At 44.6% G+C, this 17,500-nt stretch overlaps 1 protein-coding gene across 1 annotated transcript in view; it reads right to left on the reverse strand.

The window, feature by feature from the left end:
- Positions 1–17,500, reverse strand: part of LOC133574469 (guanine nucleotide-binding protein subunit alpha-14-like) — a 45,391-nt gene that overhangs the window by 17,419 nt on the left and 10,472 nt on the right. The window contains exon 4 of the mRNA XM_061926625.1: positions 14,734–14,862. Coding sequence (XP_061782609.1) covers positions 14,734–14,862 — 129 coding nt within the window. The remainder of the gene's footprint in view (positions 1–14,733; positions 14,863–17,500) is intronic.

The raw sequence follows: 17,500 nt of genomic DNA on the forward strand, positions 1-17,500 counted from the left end.
TGGATGCATTAAACCAGTGGTCCCCAACCTTTTTGTAGCTGCGGACCGGTCAACGCTTGAAAATTTGTCCCGCGGACCGGGGGGTGGGGGGGTGGGGATTTATTTTTTTATTTTATTTTTTTAAATAAAGAAATACAATCATGTGTGCTTACGGACTGTATCCCTGCAGACTGTATTGATATACATTGATATATAGTGTATATATTGTGTTTTTATGTTGATTTAATAAAAAAATAAAAAAATAAAAACACTTTTTTTTTTTTTTTTTTCCTTGTGCGGCCCGGTACCAATCGGTCCGCGGACCGGTACCGGTGGTTGGGGACCACTGCATTAAACAATGTAACAAGGTTTTCCAAAATAAACCAACTCAAGTTATGGGAAAAAATGCCAACATGGCACTGCCATATTTATTATTGAAGTCACAAAGTGCATAATTTTTTTTAACATGCCTCAAAACAGCAGCTTGGAATTTGGGACATGCTCTCCCTGAGTGAACATGAGGAGGTTGAGGTGGGCGGGGTTGTGGGGGGGGCGGGGTATTGGGGTAGGGGGTTGCGGGGGGTGTATATTGTAGCGTCCCGGAAGAGTTAGTGCTGCAAGGGGTTCTGGGTATTTGTGTTCTGTTGTGTTTATGTTGTGTTACGGTGCGGATGTTCTCCCGAAATGTGTTTGTCATTCTTGTTTGGTGTGGGTTCACAGTGTGGCGCATATTTGTAACAGTGTTAAAGTTGTTTATACGGCCACCCTCAGCGTGACCTGTATGGCTGTTGACCAAGTATGTGTGGCATTCACTTGTGTGTGTGTGTGTGTGTGTGTGTGTATGTGAAAAGCCGTAGATAGTATGTGACTGGGCCGGCACGCAAAGGCAGTGCCTTTAAGGTTAATTGGCGCTCTGTACTTCTCCTTACGTCCGTGTACACAGCAGCCTTTTTAAAAGTCATAAATTTTACTTTTTGAACACGATACCAATAATTTCCAATATTACATTTTAAAGCATTTATCGGCCGATAATATCGGCAGTCCGATATTATCGGACATATCTACCAAATAGCATTATTTTTGTCTAAAATGACAAAATTATCGGTAGTAGTGTAGAAATCCGTTGAAAAAGGGACACGCTTCAACACTCGTATATCGTCTTCCCTCTTTTCTATCCATCACTTGTGTCAGGCTCCGCGAGTCTGTGAGCACAGTGCTCAGCCCTCAGTGAACCAGTGTCCACGAACTAAATACGAAACGAAAAGTTGTCAGAAAAAAAAAATCCAATCATATTTGATTTCGTCTTGTAAATGAGTGGGACAAGTTCGGAATATATCCCAAGTACAGTTCTTTAATAGCGTACAATATGACACAGGGTGGGTGTTGGTGACGAAGGTGGGCCAATCGGATGCTTTTCATTGTGAGATGAGGAAATTTAATTTCACACCGGCGGCGCCAAAACAAGAAGCTGTGCATTAAACATGTTCTACATAATATGTCAACACCTGGGAGAAAGTGGACACTTATTATTTTCGACGCTATATGATGCCATCAGCAGGCAAGGCATCGATCGTGACATCTACAGACTGTGAGTGTGAAGTGAATTATATTTAAATAGCAGTTTTCTCTAGTGACTCATAGCGCTTTATATTGTGAAAACCATTATCTAAGTTACTTTTAAACCAGTGCGAGTGGCACTGGGAGCAGGTGTGTAAAGTATCTTGCCCAAGGACACAGGGGCAGTGACTAGGATGGCGGAAGCGGGGATCAAACCTGGAACCCTCAGAGTACTGGCACGGCTGCTCTACCAACCGAGTCACACCGTCTTGTTTTGTCGAAAAGAGATATCAGTTGCTATTCCCGTTTAAACGATGATGAAAACGACTGTGTTGGCTACCATTATTTGCGTCTGTAAACTTACCCACGCTGTAATTATCTCCAAGCTTTGCTGGCTGTCCGTTATTATCCAAAACCCAAAACCAGTGAAGTTGGCACGTTGTGTAAATGGTAAATAAAAACAGAATACAATGATTAGCAAATCCTTTTCAACCTATATTCAATTGAATTCACTGATATATCAAGATATAGAAATATACTATATTGCCAAAAGTATTTGGCCACCTGCCTTTACTCACATATGAACTTGAAGTGCCATCCCATGGAATTGTCCAAAATGTTTTGGTATCCTGGAGCATTCAAAGTTCCTTTCACTGGAACTAAAGGGCCAAGCCCAACTCCTGAAAAACCAACCCCACACCATAATTCCTCCTCCACCAAATTTCACACTCGGCACAATGCAGTCCGAAATGTACCGTTCTCCTGGCAACCTCCAAACCGAGACTAGACTCGTCCATCAGATTACCGGTGGAAAAGCCAGTGGCAATGTGCTTTACATCACTGCATCCGACGCTTTGCATTGGACTTGGTGATGTATTTCTTAGATGCAGCTGCTCGGCCATGGAAACCCATTCCATGAAGCTCTCTGCGTACTGTACGTGGGCTAATTGGAAGGTCACATGAAGTTTGGAGCTCTGTAGCAACTGACTGTGCAGAAAGTCTTTGCACTATGCGCTTCAGCATCCGCTGACCCCTCTCTGTCAGTTTACGTGGCCTACCACTTGGTGGCTGAGTTGCTGTTGTTCCCAAACTCTTCACTTTTCTTATAATAAAGTTGACTTTGGAATATTTAGGAGCGAGGAAATTTCACCACTGGATTTGTTGCACAGGAGGCATACTATTACAGTTGCACGCTGGAAATCACTGAGAGCGGCCCATTCCTTCACAAATGTTTGTAGAAACAGTCTCCATGCCTAAGTGCTTGATTTTATACACCGGGCCAAGTGATTAGGACACCTAATTCTCATCATTTGGATGGGTGGCCAAATACTTTTGGCAATAGTGTATCGTCTATTCAGCAGCATCATTTTATAGCTGCTAGGGACTTAAGGCAGACCTGGGAAAATTAAGGCCCGGGGGCCACATGCGGCCCGTTAAGCTTTTCAATCTGGCCCGCCGGACATTCCCAAATAATTGTTTTAGATCTTTAAGATGGAAAGTGTAGCTGCCATTATGATGTGCAGTGATGTTTTAAATGACCGTAAGTCTTGAACTATACAAAGTATTTAAATGGTTGGAATCTGCGCATATGGCTGATATACCAGTTACTATGGTCATCTAATTAGTTACTATGGTAATCTAATTAGTTACTATGGTCATCTAATTAGTTACTATGGTCATCTAATTAGTTACTATGGTAATCTATGTCACAGCAGCTCAGACGAGGCACCAAGCAGTGTGGGCGGAAGGAGATTTTCACAACAAAGTTCTAAAGCTTAGAGATATATCAAATATATCAGATTGTACGTGGGTTTATTTTGTACCCTTCGTGTTCATATTTCACTGTTTGTTGCACTTTTGTTGCGTTTCAGTTGATTGTAAAATATGTCGTTCGAAAGGGGGTGTGACATTCATATTTTGTCAATATTCAGTGTTTTATCGTTCATAGAAAATTTTAAAATGCCATTACGTTTTTTAAGGCGGTCTGTCGTAATGTTTTTTAGCATTCAATTAGACGTTATTGTGAGGTTTTGTATTAGTGTTCCTAAAAATAGATATACCGGCCCCCAGACACCCCCATTTTTTTTCTCTAAATGTGGCCCCCGATTCAAAATAATTGCCCAGGCCTAACTTAAAAAGTTGATTAAAACACATTAAATTGATGTGTTTTGGTGTCCTTTGTTTTGTTTTTTTAAATGACCTTTGTATTTTTCACATAGAATATATATTAATAAAATATTTCTTAAATGAAAAAAAAAAATCCTTGAAATATGCACTTTTGCCATAATGGCCAACCCTCCCGGATTTTCCGGTAGACTCCCGAAATTCAGCGCCTCTCCCGAAAACCTACCGGGACAAATTTTCTCCCGAAAATCTCTCGAAATTCAGGCGGACCTGAGTGACGTGTCGACAGCCTGTTTTCACGTCCGCTTTCCCACAATATAAACAGCGTGCCTGCCCAATCACGGTATAACTGTAGAATGATCGAGGGCGAGTTCTTGGTTTCTTATGTGGGTTTATTGTTAGGCAGTTTCATTAACGTCCTCCCAGTGCGGTAACAACACACAACAACAGCAGTCACGTTTTCGTCTACCGTAAAGCAGTTCGTCTGACGTAAACAGCAATGTTGTGACACTCTTAAACAGCACAATACTGCCATCTACTGTACATGCATATGTGACAATAACATCTACGGCTTTTAAAGAGTGAAGTGCACAACTGCGCATACAACAAGGAGACGAAGCAGAATGCATCATCAGAGAGGGTGTTCAGCATGGTTAGAACATTAGTGACAGAGAATAGAACAAGGATGGACAATTCAACCCACAACTCAACAATGAGTAGATGAGTGTTATGTGTGTGTATATGTGTGAATAAATGAACACTGAAATTCAAGTATTTCTCTTATATATATATATATATATCACTGAAATTCAAGTATTTCTCTTATATATATATATATATATATATATATATATATATATATATATATATATATATATATATAGCTAGAATTCACTGAAAGTCAAGTATTTCTTATATATATATATATATATATATATATATATATATATATATACCGTATTTTCCGCACTATTAGCCGCACCTAAAAACCACAAATTTACTCAAAAGCTGACAGTGCGGCTTTTAACCCGGTGCGCTTTATATATGGATAAATATTAAGATTCATTTTCATAAAGTTTCGATCTCGCAACTTCGGTAAACAGCCGCCATCTTTTTTCCCGGTAGAACAGGAAGCGCTTCTTCTTCTACGCAAGCAACCGCCAAGGTAAGCACCCGCCCCCATAGAACAGGAAGCGCTTCTTCTTCTACTGTAAGCAAACACCCGCCCGCGTAGAAGAAGAAAAAGCGCGCGGATATCACATTACGTTTAATTTCCTTTGTGTGTTTACATCTGTAAAGACCACAAAATGGCTCCTACTAAGCGTCAGGGATCCGGTTCATGAAAAGACGCAATCTCTCCATCCGCACACGGATTACTATTTCACAGCAACTGATATTCCTGTGAACGCACTGTGGATACAACGGGAGCACGTACGGTGAATATTCGCACCACAGGGAATGAGAAGTCATCCTTCACTGTGGTTCTAGCTTGCCATGCTAATGGCCAGAAACTTCCGCCCATGGTGATATTCAAAAGGAAGACCTTGCCAAAAGAGACCTTTCCAGCCGGCGTCATCATAAAAGCTAACTCGAAGGGATGGATGAAGAAAAGATGAGCGAGTGGTTAAGGTAAGTTTAAGTTTACGCGAAGAGGCCGGGTGGCTTTTTTCACGCAGCTCTGTCCATGTTGATATACGTATGTTTGTGATTGCACATTTGCGTACATTTTGGGAGTGAACAGAGTTGTTAGAACGCTGGTTTTTGATATATTGTTAAAGTTTGACTGACCTATCTGACTGTTTTTTTGACATTCCTTTAGCGCAGTTAGATGCGGCTTACAACACCGGGCGGCTTATAGGTGGACAAAGTTTTCTCTGAGCTGCCACCTTAACGTGGTAGAGGAGTTTGCGTGTCCCAATGATCCTAGGAGCTATGTTGTCCGGGGGCTTTATGCCCCCTGGTAGGGTCTCCCAAGGCAAACTGGTCCTAGGTGAGGGATCAGACAAAGAGCAGCTCGAAGATCTCTATGAGGAACACTGACAAGGAACCCAGATTTCTCTCGCCCGGACGCGGGTCACCGGGGCCCCCCTCTGGAGCCAGGCCCGGAGGTGGGGCACGATGGCGAGCGCCTGGTGGCCGGGCCTGCCCCCATGGGGCCCGGCCGGGCACAGCCCGAAGAGGCAACGTGGGTCCCCCCTCCAATGGGCTCACCACCCATAGCAGGGGTCATAGAGGTCGGGTGCGATGTGAGCTGGGCGGCAGCCGAAGGCAGGGCACTTGGCGGTCCGATCCTCGGCTACAGAAGCTAGCTCTTGGGACGTGGAACGTCACCTCGCTGGGGGGGAAGGAGCCTGAGCTAGTGCGCGAGGTGGAGAAGTTCCGGCTAGATATAGTCGGACTCACTTCGACGCACAGCAAGGGCTCTGGAACCAGTTCTCTCGAGAGGGGCTGGACTCTCTTCCACTCTGGCGTTGCCGGCAGTGAGAGGCGACGGGCTGGGGTGGCAATTCTTGTTTCCCCCCGGCTCAGAGCCTGCACATTGGAGTTCAACCCGGTGGACGAGAGGGTAGCTTCCCTCCGCCTTCGGGTGGGGGAACGGGTCCTGACTGTGGTTTGCGCTTATGCGCCAAACCGCAGCTCAGAGTACCCACCCTTTTTGGATTCACTCGAGGGAGTACTTGAGAGTGCTCCCCCGGGTGATTCCCTCGTTCTACTGGGAGACTTCAATGCTCATGTTGGCAGCGACAGTGAAACCTGGAGGGGCGTGATTGGGAAGAATGGCCGCCCGCATCTGAATCCGAGTGGTGTTTTGTTATTGGACTTTTGTGCTCGTCACAGATTGTCAATAACAAACACCATGTTCAAACATAAGGGTGTCCATATGTGCACTTGGCACCAGGACACCCTAGGCCGCAGTTCCATGATCGACTTTGTAGTTGTGTCATCGGATTTGCGGCCTCATGTTTTGGACACTCGGGTGAAGAGAGGGGCGGAGCTTTCTACCGATCACCACCTGGTGGTGAGTTGGCTGCGATGGTGGGGGAGGATGCCGGACAGACCTGGCAGGCCCAAACGCATTGTGAGGGTTTGCTGGGAACGTCTGGCAGAGTCTCCTGTCAGAGAGAGTTTCAATTCCCACCTCCGGAAGAACTTTGAACATGTCACGAGGGAGGTGCTGGACATTGAGTCCGAATGGACAATGTTCCGCGCCTCTATTGTCGAGGCGGCTGATTGGAGCTGTGGCCGCAAGGTAGTTGGTGCTTGTCGTGGCGGTAATCCTAGAACCCGTTGGTGGACACCGGCGGTGAGGGATGCCGTCAAGCTGAAGAAGGAGTCCTATCGGGTTCTTTTGGCTCATAGGACTCCTGAGGCAGTGGACAGGTACCGACAGGCCAAGCGATGTGCGGCTTCAGCGGTCGCAGAGGCAAAAACTCGGACATGGGAGGAGTTCGGTGAGGCCATGGAAAACGACTTCCGGACGGCTTCGAAGCAATTCTGGTCCACCATCCGCCGCCTCAGGAAGGGGAAGCAGTGCACTATCAACACCGTGTATGGTGAGGATGGTGTTCTGCTGACCTCGACTGCAGATGTTGTGGATCGGTGGAGGGAATACTTCGAAGACCTCCTCAATCCCACCAACACGTCTTCCTATGAGGAAGCAGTGACCGGGGAGTCTGTGGTGGGCTCTCCTATTTCTGGGGCTGAGGTTGCTGAGGTAGTTAAAAAGCTCCTCGGTGGCAAGGCCCCGGGGGTAGATGAGATCCGCCCGGAGTTCCTTAAGGCTCTGGATGCTGTGGGGCTGTCTTGGTTGACAAGACTCTGCAGCATCGCGTGGACATCGGGGGCGGTACCTCTGGATTGGCAGACAATGGCAGGTGGTGGTTCCTCTCTTTAAGAAGGGGAACCGGAGGGTGTGTTCTAACTATCGTGGGATCACACTCCTCAGCCTTCCTGGTAAGGTCTATTCAGGTGTACTGGAGAGGAGGCTACGCCGGATAGTCGAACCTCGGATTCAGGAGGAACAGTGTGGTTTTCGTCCTGGTCGTGGAACTGTGGACCAGCTCTATACTCTCGGCAGGGTCCTTGAGGGTGCATGGGAGTTTGCCCAACCAGTCTACATGTGTTTTGTGGACTTGGAGAAGGCATTCGACCGTGTCCCTCGGGAAGTCCTGTGGGGAGTGCTCAGAGAGTACGGGGTATCGGACTGTCTGATTGTGGCAGTCCGCTCCCTGTATGATCAGTGCCAGAGCTTGGTCCGCATTGCCGGTAGTAAGTCGGACACGTTTCCAGTGAGGGTTGGACTCCGCTAAGGCTGCCCTTTGTCACCGATTCTGTTCATAACTTTTATGGACAGAATTTCTAGGCGCAGTCAAGGCGTTGAGGGGATCTGGTTTGGTGGCTGCAGGATTAGGTCTCTGCTTTTTGCAGATGATGTGGTCCTGATGGCTTCATCTGGCCAGGATCTTCAGCTGTCACTGGATCGGTTCGCAGCTGAGTGTGAAGCGACTGGGATGAGAATCAGCACCTCCAAGTCCGAGTCCATGGTTCTCGCCCGGAAAAGGGTGGAGTGCCAGCTCCGGGTTGGGGAGGAGATCTTCAAGTACCTCGGAGTCTTGTTCACGAGTGGGGGAAGAGTGGATCGTGAGATCGACAGGCGGATCGGTGCGGCGTCTTCAGTAATGCGGACGCTGTATCGATCCGTTGTGGTGAAGAAGGAGCTGAGCCGGAAGGCAAAGCTCTCAATTTACCGGTCGATCTACGTTCCCATCCTCACCTATGGTCATGAGCTTTGGGTTATGACTGAAAGGACAAGATCACGGGTACAAGAGGCTGAAATGAGTTTCCTCCGCCAGGTGGCGGGGCTCTCCCTTAGAGATAGGGTGAGAAGCTCTGCCATCCGGGAGGAGCTCAAAGTAAAGCCGCTGCTCCTCCACATCGAGAGGAGCCAGATGAGGTGGTTCGGGCATCTGGTCAGGATGCCACCCGAACGCCTCCCTAGGGAGGTGTTTAGGGCACGTCCCACCGGTAGGAGGCCGCGGGGAAGACCCAGGACACGTTGGGAAGACTATGTCTCCCGGCTGGCCTGGGAACGCCTCGGGGTCCCACAGGAAGAGCTGGACGAAGTGGCTGGGGAGAGGGAAGTCTGGGCTTCCCTGCTTAAGCTGCTGCCCCCGCGACCCAACCTCGGATAAGCGGAAGAAGATGGATGGATGGATGGAAGTTTTGAAATATGCCGTTCATTGAAGGCGCGGCTTTTAACCCAGGGCGCCTTATGGTGCGGAAAATACGGTGTATATATGAAATACTTGACTTGGTGAATTCTAGCTGTAAATATACTCCTCCCCTCTTAACCACGCCCCAACCATACCCCTGCCCCGCCCCAACCACCCCCCCCCACCCCCCCACACCTCCCGAAATCGGAGGTCTCAAGGTTGGCAAGCATGACTTTTGCATATTGAGCGGACTAAGTGCAGCCTCTCTCCCATGTCAAAATAAGAATTAGGCCATCATGTTAAGATAAATGTTGTGATGGCTGATAAAATGTGGATAAAGGATACTTATTTACTTGTATTTTTTAGTTTCCTCCCAGAGAGATTACCACCTTATTGTGGTTAAGAACAACCAGCAGAAGCTTTTTTTTTCACATAGAATATATATTAATAAAATATTTCTTAAATGAAAAAAAAAAAAAAACTTTTTGAAATATGCACTTTTGCATATTGAGCGGACTAAGTGCAGCCTCTCTCCCATGTCAAAATAAGAATTAGGCCATCATGTTAAGATAAATGTTGTGATGGCTGATTAAAAAAACAAAAAACAAATGGTGCCCTGCACAACAGCTTGTAAAATGCCCATAAAAAGTGGTAAATGTCTGCTGCTTGTTTGAAAACATAACAAAACGCCACAGGTAGGAGCATAATAACATGAATGTGCAGGAAATGAGAGTGTCTCCGTGGTGATGCCCCGTAAAGTACACGCAAAATCCTCATTTCAATAACCACTTTACAATTGCACATGCAGTCTTACTAAATCACAGGCAACATGCCCACTAATAGTTAAAACGCTATTATATAGACTGCTCATGCTGTGAATCAGGCCTTCACTGTAGCTAACATACAAATTCTATGAAGAAGGCAATCTTACTACTGTATAAGCATGGAAAAAAGTGCTGGAGCATGATGGAGCAGATTGTACACATGATGCCCCCTTCACATTTCTGACGGCCCCCTCATATATGCCTGCCTAGAACCTAGAACTCTGCTTTCTACTTTGGATGGTGTTACAGTGCATCCGGACAGTATTCAAAGCTCTTAACGTTTTCCCACATTTTGTTATGGTACAGTCTTATTCCATTTGTTTTTGTCCTCAAAATACCCCATAATGACAATTGCCAATGTATTGAAACTAAAAAAAATCCACATGTAAATAAGTATTCACGGCCGTTGCTCAATACTTTGTTGATACACCTTTGGTGGAAATTACAGCCTCAAGTCTTTTTGAATACGATGCCACAAGCTTGGCACACCTATCTTTGCTGCATTCATCTTAGTCTAGTCAGGGAAGTGAGCAAAAACCACAGGGTCACTTTGCCAGAGCTACAGCATTCCTTTGTGTAGAGAGGAGAACCTTCCAGAAAGACAAACATGCCTGCAGTTATCCACCGATCAAGTCTGTAAGGTATAGTGGCCAGACTGAAGCCATTTCTTAGTAAAAAACATTTGCCAAAACGCACCTGAAAGACTCTCAGACCAATAAAGTTAAAGTTAAAGTGCTAATGATTGAAACACACACACTAGGTGCGGTGAAATTATCCTCTGCATTTGACCCATCCCCACAGGGGAGCAGTGAGCAACAGCGGTGGCCGCACCCGGGAATCATTTGGTGATTCAACCCCCAATTCCAACCCTTGATGCTGAGTGCCAAGCAGGGAGGTAATGGGTCCCATTTTCATAGTCTTTGGTATTACTCGGCCGGGGTTTGAACTCGCGACCGACCGATCTCAGGGCAGACACTCTAACCACAAGGCCACTGAGCAGGAGAAACAAATTCTCTGGTTTGATGAGACAAAGAAATACCTCTTTTGTTTGGAGGAAACCAGGCACCATGGTTGTGGCAGCATCATGCTGTGGGGATGTTTTTCATCTGTTTTTCTCTATTGGACGTAAGTATTCCCCAGTGTATTGTTGATATATGAAAGTATTAATATATTAAAGGCCTACTGAAACCCACTACTACCGACCACGCAGTCTGATAGTTTATATATCAATGATAAAATCTTAACATTGCAACACATGCCAATACGGCCGGGTTAGCTTACTATAGTGCAATTTTAAATTTTGCGTGGAATATCCTGCTGAAAACGTCTCGGTATGATGACGTCTGCGCGTGACGTCACGGATTGTAGAGGACAGTTTGGGACAGCATGGTGGCCAGCTATTAAGTCGTCTGTTTTTATCGCAAAATTCCACAATATTCTGGACATCTGTGTTGGTGAATCTTTTGCAATTTGTTCAATGAACAATGGAGACGGCAAAGAAGAAAGCTGTAGGTGGGAAGCGGTGTATTGCGGCAGGAGTTGTGCCGGATAATGCACCCCTGCCATATAATGCACCCCCTGACTGTTGTGCCGGATAACACAGCCGGTGTTTCATTGTTTACATTCCCGGAAGATGACAGTCAAGCTTTACCATTGGCCTGTGGAGAACTGGGACAACAGAGACTCTTACCAGGAGGACTTTGAGTTGGATGCGCAGACGCGGTACCGTGAGTACGCATGCAGCTGCGGCTTCCAAACATTTGATCGCTTGCCCGTACGTGCGTGCCGCTATGTGCATGTCACGTATGTAACTTTGGGGACTTTGGGGAAATATATGTGCTGTATGAACTTTGGGGAGGTGAACGGTACTTTGGGCTGTGGGATTGAGTGTGTTGTGCAGGTGTTTGAGTTGTATTGGCGGGTTATATGGACGGGAGGGGGGAGATGTTTGTTATGCGGGATTAATTTGTGGCATGTTAAATATAAGCCTGGTTGTGTTGTGGCTAATAGAGTATATATATGTCTTGTGTTTATTTACTGTTTTAGTCATTCCCAGCTGAATATCAGGTCCCACCCACCTCTCACAGCATCTTCCCTATCTGAATCGCTCCCACTGCCCTCTAGTCCTTCACTCTCACTTTCCTCATCCACAAATCTTTTATCCTCGCTCAAATTAATGGGGAAATCGTCGCTTTCTCGGTCAGAATCGCTCTCGCTGCTGGTGGCCATGATTGTAAACAATGTGCAGATGTGAGGAGCTCCACAACCTGTGACGTCACGCTACTCGTCTGCTACTTCCGGTAGAGGCAAGGCTTTTTTATCAGCGACCAAAAGTTGCAAACTTTATCGTCGATGTTCTCTACTAAATCCTTTCAGCAAAAATATGGCAATATCGCGAAATGATCAAGTATGACACATAGAATGGACCTGCTATCCCCGTTTAAATAAGAAAATCGCATTTCAGTAGGCCTTTAAAATGACTAGTAAAAACATTTTTTTTTTTTTAGGAAAAACAATCCATTTGGAGTAACACAACCAAAGGTATGGCCTAAAACAGGGGTCAGCAACCCGGCATTGAAAATGGAAAAAGATGGGGGGGAAAATAATCATTTTGTTTTAGTATGTTTTTTGTTGGAGTGCTAATCAGGCACATTTGGCCAGTGCATGACTGCAAGCTAATCAATGCTAAGATTCTATTTAGGCTAGCTGTGTGTACATATTGCATCATTATGCCCCGTTTGTAGGTATATTTGAGCTCATTTAATATCCTTTACTTTTATCCTCTTTGTATATACTTAAGTTTTGCATGTCTCATGACACATTATTTGTCTGTAATATTGGCTGCATTTCAGATAGTTGCTGGTGTGCCATTTTGTTCCAGACCACAGCAAACATGACCTAACTTGTCCAAGATTGTAATAAATCTATTAAAAGAAGACAGCCTGCCATTTCCTTTAACTTGGACAAACACACATCTATACTTTTGGTCATTAAAAGCCAGGAATGTCCAGGAGTTGTTTCACCTTCTGAGTAGCCTCTGATTTACTAATGGTTTCTAATGTTGTAAAAATGTGTAGAATAAATAATAAATGTCAACATTTCTGTCAACGAAGATTTGCTTCAGCCTGCGACACATGGTCATTTTGATAGTAGGCTATTTTAGCTAGTATAAACACTTACATCATGTGTTGCCTTCATTATAACACTTATAACACTTATATAAGAATTTTAAAGTCATTTTGATAGTAGGCTAATATAGCTAATATAGACACTTACATCATGCGTTGCCTTCATTATAACACTTATATACGGCTTTTAATTTTTTGCGGCTCCAGACAGATTTGTTTTTTGGATTTTTGGTCCAATATGGCTCTTTCAACGTTTTGTGTTGCCGACCCCTGGCCTAAAATAAAGCAAAAATGTACATCACAGGACAAAAAAAGTCCCCAATATATAATTTAAAGCATTAACAGCTTTTTGTGTGTTTTATTTTTCTGACACCTAATTCCAACAGAAAAAACATTAAAAAAAAAGACTCACAAAGCAGTGAAACTCCAGCGCCACAATTATGGTTAATGATGATTACCTTCTTTTTACATTCAGGTAAAAGCTGAAAAAAAATATTTGTACATTGTTCAAAAGTTAGGATACTTCAAACGCTGCATGACGTCATGTGAAGTAATATTTAGAGCAACAGGACAGTTTTAATGTGTTCAATTTTCAGTGTCTTTTTACGCTTCTTTGACAGTTAAGATTATTTACATAGTATTTCAAACATGTGGCGTTTATATTGCGTCATTAACCTTTGGGGAGACCTGGGACCTTTGTGGGTCTTTTTTTATGGCCTTTAAAGATGACATTATGCAACAAAATGTTCATTTTAAAGGTTAGCGGGATGAAATATGGAGGAATTCATCTCAAAATTTGCATTGTCCATTCTTTGCTCTGGAGTCAGTATACTTTGGAGTTCCCTTGGACCCTTTTGGCCCTTATTGACTCCCTTTTATAATGGCCATTTTTCAATACACTGTAAACCTGTTATTTTATAATACTTTTTCCAAGAAAACCAAATTCATCCGAGCATTTCCCTTTGAAATACCTGCAAATCCTATTAGAGGTTTAATTTGACCCCCTCAACCACTAGATACCGCCAGAATACCATACAGGGCCATATATTCAAATTTGATGCATACCGTAGTTGCTTTGAATCTGCCAACTGCTTATTTGTAATAAAAACGATAATGGTGAGTTCGTAGTGACATAATAATTTTGTGGATATGGTTGAAAAAAAATTGTGTGCACGAATATTGCATAGTTTGTGTTTTTGCCATTAAAAGAATGGTTTTCTTTGACAAAAAGGGCATAATACATACAAAAAACTAACAAAAAAAATTAATATCAACGGCTAGATTGGTAACACTTTAGTAGGTGGAACATATTCTAAGTAACAAAGACTTAATTTAGAGTTATTTGGTTAGGGTTAGAGGGTTAGAGTTAGGGTTGGGGTTAGGGTTAGGTGCCATGCAGAATAAGCCATTAATAAGTACTTAATAATGACTAATTAAGAGCCAATGTGTTACTAATTTGCATGTTGATAAGCAACTAATTAATGGTCAATATGTTGTACCCCGCCTACCGCCCGAATGCAGCTGAGATAGGCTCCAGCACCCCCCCCCGTGACCCTGAAAGGGACAAGCGGTAGCAAATGGATGGATGGATGGATGTTCCCCATACTAAAGTGTTACCGCTAGATTTGAAGTTAATTTGATTTAAACATTGAAAGTAATAAAGATATATAAAAAACGTACATTTAAGACTTTTATGGCTGAAACCCATTCGGGTCCACGGGACTTAACATTCACCACATTTGAGGGATGAATTGTGCACTTTTATGACTATTCACTATTGCACAAAATGAGGAGATCTACCTCCCTTGCTATCAAAAGTAGCTAATATTTTCTTACACAATCTTATGCAAGTCAAAATGTCTCCTCCAAATTATTAGAAAAAAATGAACATATAACATCATACTCAACTTGAAGGTAGCTCCTTTGATCTTAAAAGGGTACTCGATGATGCCCGTGGTTGGGATACGGACCCTCAAAACGTCCTGCTCATTGGGGATGTAATTGGGGGCTGAGATTCTGTCCAAGTCGGTGAGGTAACTGTAAAGTTGAAAACACGAGTCAGCGTTTTATTACATGAACACTAACTCACAAAAGTGAGTACAGCCCTCACATTCATGCAAATATTCTATTACAATTTTATACAATGTAAAGTAGCTAGTGTGCATCTTTTATAACAGTCAATTTTACTCTCAACACACAGCCATTAATGCCTGTTTTTTTTTTTAGGATTGGAAATATTCTGTCAAAACTAATCACCTTTGTTCCCTCCTCTCGTGTGTCCTCTTTCATATTTGCCTGTTTTCCCAGTCGTTGCTATGGTGCTCGGTTGCTATGATTCTTCTTGAACTTTGTTAGATCAATATTTGTTCATGCAAGATTTTGGGCTTGCTCAATGATGCATTTTCATATTTATGTGTGGGGTCTGTAACAGAACTATCTTCAGATTTGATGAAGAGACAGGGCTGCGGAGCGCCGGGACGGACAAGCTTCACAGTGAATGAGCAGGTATCGGACACCTCGATCTCCTTAAAGGCATCCTCGCTCATCCATGCAGACTGGCCGAGAGTTAGTGGAGAGCCGAGGGTGGAGTCAGCTCTCTTGGTTGCTTTGTTGGGTCTGCTCCTGTCTCTGGCCATGCTCCCTCAACCCAGCAGGAGATGGCGTGGAACACCGCAGAGGCCACCACAGTGTATATGTTTTTTTTAAATGTATTTGTTTATTTTTTTGTAGCTGTATGTAGAAGTGACTGGTTGCATCAGCTCTGCTCTTTTAATGTTTTTAATGTCCTTTGTGTTCTTTCACGTTTGATGTTTCCCTCTTAAACGCATGCTTATGTGTGCTATGGCTATGGGTTTTTTCCCCTTTGGCCTCAGTCTGGACCCCCTCTCCAGGGGCCCAGGCTTGGACCGAATATTCCCCCCACGTTTACCTGTTTCTCACCTTTTCTGTAAGGGGCGCCGGAAGTTGGCAGACCCGTCAGCGATCCTCTTCTGTCTCCTGTAATGTTTGTCTGCTCTTGAATGGGATTGTACTGAAAATGTTTAATTTCCCCTCGGGGATTAATAAAGTATTTCTGATTCTGATTCTGATTTTAAAAATGTCCCAATTGTGCCTGATTAGCCATTTCCCCTCCCCGGTGTAATGTGACGCGTTAGTGTCAGGTGTGAACGGGTAGCAGGTTGTGCCATCAAAACAGTAAAATATTCTTGTGTTTTCCTGTGTTTGGTGATTAATGCCTAATTTATAGGTTCCACTGTCTGTAACATGTGTTATGCAGAACCTTAACTTTGTCTACAGGCGCACCTGTTCTCATTTTGCAATCAAGCCTTGTTAGGTCCAGTCGTTGCCACTGGCTTTGGCTGGAAAAATCCTTTCGTATGCCATTTCATATGTAAACTGTTGCAGACAACACTTTCCTGAGGTCTTCGCGATTATACACTCCACTCTTCATTAAAGGCACAGCAGTGGAGATTGCAAGCAGCACCAAGTTCTTGGGGGTGCAGAGGTTCTCCCTGTATACAAACTGCTGCACCTCCATTCACCAGTCCGTAAAGCTGCTCAAGTTTACGGACGACACTACCCTCATCGGGCTCATCTCGGATGGCGATGAGTCCGCCTACAGGAGAGAGGTGGACCGGCTGGCGTCCTGGTGCAGCCTCAACAACCTGGAGCTGAACGCCCAGAAAACAGTGGAGATGATCATGGACTACAGGAAAGTCACAGCCCCACCATCCCCCCTCTCCCTGATTGACTCTCCCACCCCCGTCTCCATTGTGGATTCCTTCCGTGGGAGCCGACCATCAGCTCCCTCATCAAGAAGGCCCAGCAGAGGATATACTTCCTGCGGCAGCTGAGGAAACTTAAGGTGCCGACCGAGATGCTGGTGCAGTTTTACCCAGCCATCATCGAGTCCATCCTCACCTCCTCCATCACCGTGTGGTTCCCCGGCGCCACAGTCCAGGATAAGCATCGTATGTGCTGCTGAGAAGGTGATTGGCTGCAAGCTCCCATCCCTCCAGGACCTGTTCTCCTCCAGGACCAGGAGGCGTGTGGTTCGGATCACAGCTGACTCTTCTCACCTTGGTCACAAACTATTCTCCCCTCTCCCCTCAGGCAGGAGACTACGGTCCAACCAGACCCACACCTCCCGCCACCTGAACAGTTTTTTTCCCTCGGCCATCAGGCACATGAATAATAACAAGATCTGATAGGTCAGTTACAGCTCATTTTATTACCTATTCTGTGTTATGTGTTTTATGTTGCATGATTGCACCAAGAAAAATTGCTAGTTTGTGAACCCGTTCTCAAACAATGGCAATAAAAAAATATTCTGATTCTGATTCTGATAACTGACAAATGGTATCATCAAGTTTGCAGATGACACAACAGTGGTGGGCCTCATCACCGACAACGACGACTCAGCCTACAGAGATGAGGTACACCAACTCATCAACTGGTGTGACACAAACAATTTACATCTCAATGTCAATAAAACTTAGGAAATAACTGTGGACTTCAGGAGAAATCAAAACCCACACACACTCCTTACCATCAATGGCAGTGCTGTGGAATCATTGAAAAGCACCAAGTGTTTGGGAGTGCACATCACCGTTGACATGTCATGGTCTACCAACATCACCTGCCTTGTCAAGAAAGCTCAGCAACGTCTCAGCTT

The sequence above is a fragment of the Nerophis lumbriciformis genome, linkage group LG32 (genome assembly GCF_033978685.3).
Source record: "Nerophis lumbriciformis linkage group LG32, RoL_Nlum_v2.1, whole genome shotgun sequence".
NCBI lineage: Eukaryota > Metazoa > Chordata > Actinopteri > Syngnathiformes > Syngnathidae > Nerophis > Nerophis lumbriciformis.